This window comes from Triticum dicoccoides, chromosome 1A (genome assembly GCF_002162155.2).
Source record: "Triticum dicoccoides isolate Atlit2015 ecotype Zavitan chromosome 1A, WEW_v2.0, whole genome shotgun sequence".
Taxonomy (NCBI): Eukaryota; Viridiplantae; Streptophyta; class Magnoliopsida; order Poales; family Poaceae; genus Triticum; species Triticum dicoccoides.
In genome coordinates, this window is record NC_041380.1 from 599,939,770 (window position 1) to 599,947,403 (window position 7,634).

At 44.1% G+C, this 7,634-nt stretch overlaps 1 protein-coding gene across 2 annotated transcripts in view; it reads right to left on the minus strand.

Moving 5' to 3' along the window:
- LOC119294805 (probable receptor-like protein kinase At2g42960) overlaps nt 1-7,196 on the minus strand; it is a 9,733-nt gene extending 2,537 nt beyond the window's left edge. The window contains exons 1-8 of one of the 2 annotated variants that reach the window (XM_037573087.1): nt 6,970-7,196; nt 5,020-5,704; nt 4,808-4,912; nt 3,274-3,396; nt 3,014-3,184; nt 2,718-2,847; nt 2,012-2,221; nt 1,839-1,916 (exon numbers count right to left, since the gene is read on the minus strand). In XM_037573087.1, coding sequence (XP_037428984.1) covers nt 1,839-1,916; nt 2,012-2,221; nt 2,718-2,847; nt 3,014-3,184; nt 3,274-3,396; nt 4,808-4,912; nt 5,020-5,687 — 1,485 coding nt within the window. In that variant the 5' untranslated portion in view covers nt 5,688-5,704; nt 6,970-7,196. Of the gene's footprint in view, nt 1-1,462; nt 1,917-2,011; nt 2,222-2,717; nt 2,848-3,013; nt 3,185-3,273; nt 3,397-4,807; nt 4,913-5,019; nt 5,705-6,969 lie in introns of those variants that run through there. The other variant, XM_037573079.1, reaches the window with a different exon arrangement.
- Nucleotides 7,197-7,634: the final 438 nt, after the last annotated feature.

Genomic DNA, 7,634 nt, shown 5'->3' on the forward strand with positions numbered 1-7,634 from the left:
GGCGGAGGGGTGGTAGGCGTGGGACGAGGAGATGGCGCGGGCGGGGGTGAGGAGGTGGAGGAGGGAGCGGGACCTGGAGGAGGCGAGCGCGACGGAGCGCAGCGGCCCGGCGGCCCGGTGGACGGCGGCGGCGGCGGCGGCGGCCATGGCGGAGGCGAGGGGCGGAGAATGGGGATTCTGGTGGGGGAGAAACCGTACGGGGTTTATGCGAGCCCGGACGGATGAGATATTTCCGGGCTCGCAAATGGGCCGTGCGTTTGCGTGAGCCTCATTGGGCCTGTACCGCCGTCTCAGCGCGTGACTGCAAGGCTTTACTCCCCTCAACAAAGTGTTTTTCTTTCTCTCAAAACAAATAACAAATTGTTTTTTTTCTAAAATTTTGATTTATTTTTTTCCTAAAAAGTGTTTTTTTTTGCATAACTCCACATGATCATTTTTTAGGATAACTCCACTTCAGGTCATTAAAAATTGCATGAACACCATACTAAGTACTAGTAGTATTTAGAAAGTTTATGAACAATAAGTTCCAAAAAATAGAAAAAAAAAGATTTTTTTTCTGTGGCAAACTTTAAAGAATGTTTGGAGTGCATGCAAAAAATTCATCACAAGATCACATCGGTGCAAGCGCGCGGTAAAGAAAACAAAATCGATACTCTGAAGATGTTACTTTCAAACGCATTTTGGAGCTCTGGTTTTGTTATTTTTGCCACGACTTGCTCCAATGTGATTTCGTGATGTTTGCATGCACTTCAAACATTTCTTAAAGATTGTGAAAAAAAAGAATTTTTTTATTTTTTTTTCTTTCTATTTTGCTGTTCATGGCAGGAGCATTTGAGCTCGAGATAAGAAGAGTTTTTTCAAAGTGTATTATTTTATACAAATGTCAACAACAAAAAATTATCTTCAGCCAAGTCTATAGGAAACACTACTCAATATTTAATGTTGCAAAAAAGGGGGAAGTATATTTGATGATGAATCTAACGATACAAACCCGGTATTGTGGAAGTTGGTATTATTTTCTACAAATTTGGAGACCTCAATACGAAAAAAAACATTTTCTTTAGGTTTCAAAGAATTCTGAAAAAAAACACATACATATGGATATATATTACTTGTCTGCAAGGTTTCATGGCATTTATATACGAGCTATACAAAAATAACAAAAATCACGTATTTCTAGCATATGTATTATTCACTATAAAAGTGAATGTTTTTTTTACAAATCACATCAGAACATATTTCATGATGAATTTTACACACATCTAGCATGCATCTATAAGTATTTGTACACCCTTTGTTCCTAGATACAATATGTACTTCTTGCATTTAGAAACAGAAACAATATTTATTTTCAGATTTTTAAAAACTTAAAACAGTTATTATTATTTTGAGTTTTTGGAAATTTCAGGCTCCATGAAGCCTGAGAGCAAAAAATCCACTAGCGAATATATGAAGCATAGTGGAAAATGAAGCGAAAAAGGATGTTCAATAATACAATCTTAATACCCTAAAAATCTTAATAGGTTTATTTATTGTTCAAAGAGATACCCTAGACAAAGAAAACAGAAAAGAAACGAGGAAACAATCTGTACAGGGTGCCGAAAGGAAGCTAGAACAAAGGTCTCAGTCTCAGGGGATGATGATCACGCATGATCAATCAGCACTGCTCTTTCTCTACCGCCTACAATGCAAAATGAAGCGCAATGCAATGTCCTACAGGAAATGCTCATGCTATCTCTACTACCCTCGGCCGGAGCCGAGTTCTCGGGGACGCCCTCGTTCGTCGACACCGATCTTCATGGCTGGAACCTCGCCGAGGGCCCCGAGTCGCCGCTCACCTCGAACTCGCTCGAGCTCGCCTTGGACTCGGCGTCCGCGTTGCCACCGGCATGGCCGCCCCTCCGGCTCCTCCGGTCCTTCATTATAAGATCAGAACAAAACATTCAGGTATATGGTCGGGAAATGGTAGAAAATGGCATTGAGAGAGGAGCAGTGGGTAAGGTGGTGTAACCTCCCGTGATGGGACATCCTCTGCCTCAAGCATCCGGACAACATGGCCCATAGTGGGTCTCTTCTCGGAGTCCGGGTCGACGCACCTCAGCGCCACTAGGAGGGCGCGCTTGAGAGCACGGATGGTCGGCTTTACCTCCATGTCGCGGTCCACCACCTCATCGGCTCTCTTTGTACCGACCATCATTTTGAGCCACTCCACCAGATGCACCTGCACGGCATCCATGTCATAGTTTGATCAACATACATTCCCAGTAGCCAACAGGTAAGACAACAGAAAAAAAATAGTTGCCTAGTAACAGAAATGTGACTAGGTTTAAATGATGTTTATTTTGCTGTTGAAACAAAATGGACACTGAAATAGTATGGGCTACTACTGAGGGAATCTCCAACAGCTGTAAGATAGGTGTTGGTAAATTTGCCACCTAGGACATAGTGATGATGTGGCATGTAATAAATATGGAGAGAGAGCAAAGTTGTATGTAGAATAACCAACAACCTTTGCACAAGCTCCAAGGTGAAATAGAGAGCAATCACATTTATTTTCTCATCATCTATTGGATAGCTTAGATACAACCTATTGAAGTAGCTGTATGATAACTTGTTGGTTGATGACATGGACATTTTACCAACAAGACTAACATACAATCTATTGGAGATGCCCTGAGCAAGCATGATACACTTTAGATAGTAGAATACATGCTCACCTCATTGGCCGGCCGACCATAGTCGACAGGATCCCTCCCAGTAACTGCTTCCAGTAGAAGCACGCCGAAACTGTAGACATCGCTCTTCTCGTTTAACAGACCTGTGTTGGCATATTCAGGGGCCACATACCTGAAACGACGGCAGCATAAAAGTTCAGTGCTCCTACAAAGCTAACTGCTTTTATACACGAAGAACAAAATCTTCTAACATTTAAAATCTCCTGCTGTATGTGAATATCAAACATTTCCATGACTACAGCCAGGTAATTATAAATTACAAAACAACAGTGGCATACCCAAAGGTTCCCATAACTCGAGTCGTGATATGGCTCTTCCCAGCACCCAACATCTTGGCCAATCCAAAATCAGAAAGCTTCCCATTGAAATCCTCATCAATTAGGATATTGCTTGATTTGATATCACGGTGCACAACCTTTGGCTCTATGGCTTCATGTAGATAAGCAAGCCTGCATATCATTTAGTTTGATATAATGTCTTGCCCAACTAAAAGTGTGCATAATGAAATGTGCAAAGAGATGAATGACTTGATTCTTACGCTTTAGCAATTCCAAGAATGATTTTCATTCGAGCTTCCCAGGTAAGAACACCATGCTGCCGCATGGCGCCGTGAATCCACTGCTCTAAGTTTCCGTTGTTCACATACTCATACACAAGCATCCTGGAACAAAAGTAAGTTTAACAAAGGGATGGAAGATGAAATAAGTCACAGACCATATGCTGCACACGAAGCAGGTAGATTTGCACAATGTACATTCACCATGAAAATTCAAACACACAGAGCTGAATCTTCATGGAGAAAACATAACAAACACTGTTCTCGTAGAAACCGCAAACTGCTTATGTCTTACAGAATATCTTACTCCCTCCGTCCCATAATATAAGAGCGTTTTTGACACTACACTAGGGAGTATACTATATGTACTGAAATAGGAAATTAGAACAGAGCATGGCACTGGTATGTTCAATTTATCATGAAGTGGAAAACAAAAATATATTGCTGCCAATGATACGAAACAATTGTCAGACCCCTACCGTAAATATGTCGGATGTTTGTCAAAGGGAGATTGTAAATTATAAGATGTCAGAAAAAAGAAGATGATTTTTTTCCTGTTTCTGTAGCCAGATATGTCAGGAAGAAAATGATGGATACCTAATACGAAGTACATACTAAATAAACTAAAAAAGTAGTGAACCATATCTAAGTTGTAGAGAACCAAAACCTGGGTGGCGGGGATGTACACCCGCACCTTTCCACCAACTTAGCTAAGCTTGCTTCCTAATATGTTTCTCAAATAACTACCGGAATATTAAAAAAATTAACACGTGTACATTGTATTGGCTGATCAAATTTAACATGCTTGAAGAAGACATCACTGACCATTAGAGGATTGATAATTAGATTATCTAGAAGGATCTCTGTTTCGCAAGAAATTTCCTATCTTGATGGCGATTTAAGGAGCACTGGTTCTACCAAGGCCGTGACAGCTTAGGCAAATAGTAGCAGACTGAATTGTAGTTAAGGATCCATTTGGTACCACAGTTTGCCAACCTAGTACTGTGGAGGAAATGCTTGATTCTGATGACAAATGTCCAGGCCTATTACAGAGAGCAGCTGTCTCGGCCAATAAGCTGTTCATGTATGTCAATTCACCTCTATCTATCTACAGTCTTCCAATCATGCCACCATTGACCTTTAATAGTTTTGATATGCTTGGGCCCCCAACTTCAACGATATTGACTGGAAAAGGTTTTACAACATGCCCTCACACTCTAACTCTGTTAAGAGGGGCAGCTGTGACTGTTCCATTATGGTGTTTGTAAGCAGGACAGCAGAGAGTATTGTAGCGCTAACGAACAAGAAGTTGAATCAAGCTATAAATGTTTGACAGTTCCATGAAGAAAAACAATGTTTGAAATGATATAAACTTCATATTTTGTGGTGAAGAATTAATGACCGATCGACTCTAGTGTGCAAGTGAACATAAATCAGTAGCAATTTGATGTAAACAAATATTACTGCACAAATGAAACTAGCCATCCATTGGTGCAGGTGATCGAAAATAGCTAACCTGTGGATTCCTTCAACACAATATCCCAGCAGACGGACCAGATTTTTATGCCTGACATGGCCAATAGCCTCAACTTCAACCCTGAACTCCTTTTCTGCCTGGCCCCTGCAGTGCCATATCAAAACACAATCAGTATGGTGACATCACACAGAGCAAGTTTTTGTAAAGAAAATGTGACCCTCAAGGACCAAATCTAATCCAGAGTTCCTTACATGTTATTCAGTAGCTTTTTTATTGCTACATCAGTCCCATTTATGAGTCGACCACGGTAAACCACCCCATATCCACCCTCTCCAATGATGTTCTCCTTAGAGAAGCGATTCGTCGAATGCTCCAAATCCCTCAGAGTGAACCAATGGCCCCAACCCAAGTGCGAAAATTCCGGGAGACCAACAAGAGGAGATGCGGAGACAGTCGCATACTGAGAATATTGCCTCCTAGCGTTGCCCGAGCTGCCTTCATCACCAGAGTAAGCACTACCAGCCCTATCGCATTGGTAGGCCGAGCTGCACTGGCTCAAATTATCAGCATCACTCGACTTTGTCCTGACCAAGTGTCCCAGCATTTTCCCAGAATCTTTTTCATGAGGCTTCTCCTGCACCGTCAACGTGTGGCTTTCTTGAACTTGATAGTTCTCCACAACAGCATTCTGGCGCACTTCATCCACTGCAATCTCCTTAGATACATCCGGGATTTGAGATACTGGGATCTTATCAACAGACTTCTTGGGCTTCCTGCGGTATATGGACCAGAAGCACATGAAACCTAGTATGCAGAAGATTACCACCCAGATGCTGATGCCAATCACTATCCACAGCCTCAGGCCAAACGGTGGCGTCTTGGATGACAGCTCTGCGCGTAGGCTTTCGGCTGTTACCATCTCTGTTTTGGAGCAGCCTGCACACCAGGATCAGTAATGCAGTGTTAGCTTAGCATCCACTCAACCGGAAGAAATATAATAACCATTAACCAAGGTGGCAATTCATTGAACACAGCAAGCAAACTGAGGCTAATATGACAAAATTGCATACACTTCATTAAACACAACAGGGAAGATAAGCTGGGATTAATATGAGAACATGGCATACACTTCATTGAACACAGCAAGCAAGACAAGCTGAGATTAATATCAGAACATGGCATACACTTCATTGAACACAGTAAGAAAGACAAAAGGAGATTAATATCAGAACATGGCAATACGCTTCATTGAACACAGCAAGAAAGACAAGCTGAGATTAATATCAGAACATGACATACACTTCATTGAACACGGTAAGAAAGACAAAAGGAGATTAATACGAGAACATTACATGGCAATACACTTGATTGAACAAAGCAAGAAAGACAACTTAAGATTAATATCAGAACATGGCAACATACTTCATTGAATAGAGCAAGGAAAACGAGCTGGGATTAATACCAGAAGGTGCCATAAACTTCATTGGAGTTGGGATGAAAAGGTGCATTACGTTGGAAGCATACTACTTATCTGAATGAGGACAACATAAATACAGCACTAATAAGAACAGAAAGCAGGTGTGTCCACTGAAGTTTATGGCAGTCATTATTCACCACAAATATCAAAAGGGGAGGGAGAAATGGGAAGGAAGAACATGAGGCGCAATTTCCATGTGAGGCGAATTAATTAGAGGAGCAAGCAAAGCATTGATGAGGAATCGTCTGTTCCTCGACGACTACCTGCCCCTTCCCAAGATGAACACTACTAGCAGACACAGCGCCAACATTTACAACTAACTGTGAACTCCTGGAAGCTCAAGGCCACAGCCAGATCAAGAGCCTGGGGAGTGGGAGCGAATGGGGCAAGAACCGGCAAGGGCGATACGAATCGCGCATATCCCCGTCAAATCAAAGCTTTCCCCTTGGGCCTCCGTTGCAAAAGAAAAGATTCGGCGCTTTCTTCCTCGCTACCCGGGGAAAGAATCCAATCGAATCGAGCCAAATCAATCTCATAAGCCCTTCCGGACGCATTGGATCAAAAGTACCACTAGGATCCAGTAACCAAGAACCCACCCGCGCGCCATGGACGCCTACGGCGGCGCAGCTTCCGAGCAGAGGCGCTCGCCGCCGCCCGCACCCAATGCGAACGGACCAGACGGGGAAGAGGGGAGAGAGCGAGGAGGAGGAGACGGTGAGATCACCTACGGAGCGAGAAACCCCTGGCGGCCGCCTCGAGCTTCCTCTAGGGTTCTTGGAGCAGCAGCACCAACCAACCACCCCGCTGTCGCTATCCGCGTCGCCTCACTCACTCACTGCCTTACTGCCGCCGGCTCAAGCCGCTGCGGCGCCTCCGGCCGGCGACTAGCTCAGCTGCGCCGCGTCGGCGGGGAGGGGGCGCATCAATGTGGGACGGATTGGGAGGGAGGGAGGGGGAGCAAGCGGCATTAAAGTTTGGGTCACTCGAGTGAGAGCGCAGAAGCGGAAGGAAACAGCTGTAAAAAGAATGGAGAGGAGAGGGGGGGAGGAAATCCGCCGTCTTTGCGCTTTGCTACGTGCACCCCGTGATGGCTTTGGGGGGGACGTGGGGCTGAGGTTGTTTGCGATGATGATTAGTGGGGGTTAATGGATGGTTAGCGTGTACTCGTAGCTTCATGATGATGATGCCAAAATTGTTTGTTGATGCTTCTTGTTTTGATGAGGGTGCGGCCAGGTGTGGAATTGACCGGATTATGCAACTAACCCGACTTTTTACAAAAAGGGATAGGTGAGAGAGAATCAGGTGGGAGGTCGAAACCCTAGTCGCCGCCCCCGTCTGCTCCCCCTCTCGCCGTCGCCGGGGCATGTTGTTGGGGGCAAAGCTCATCAA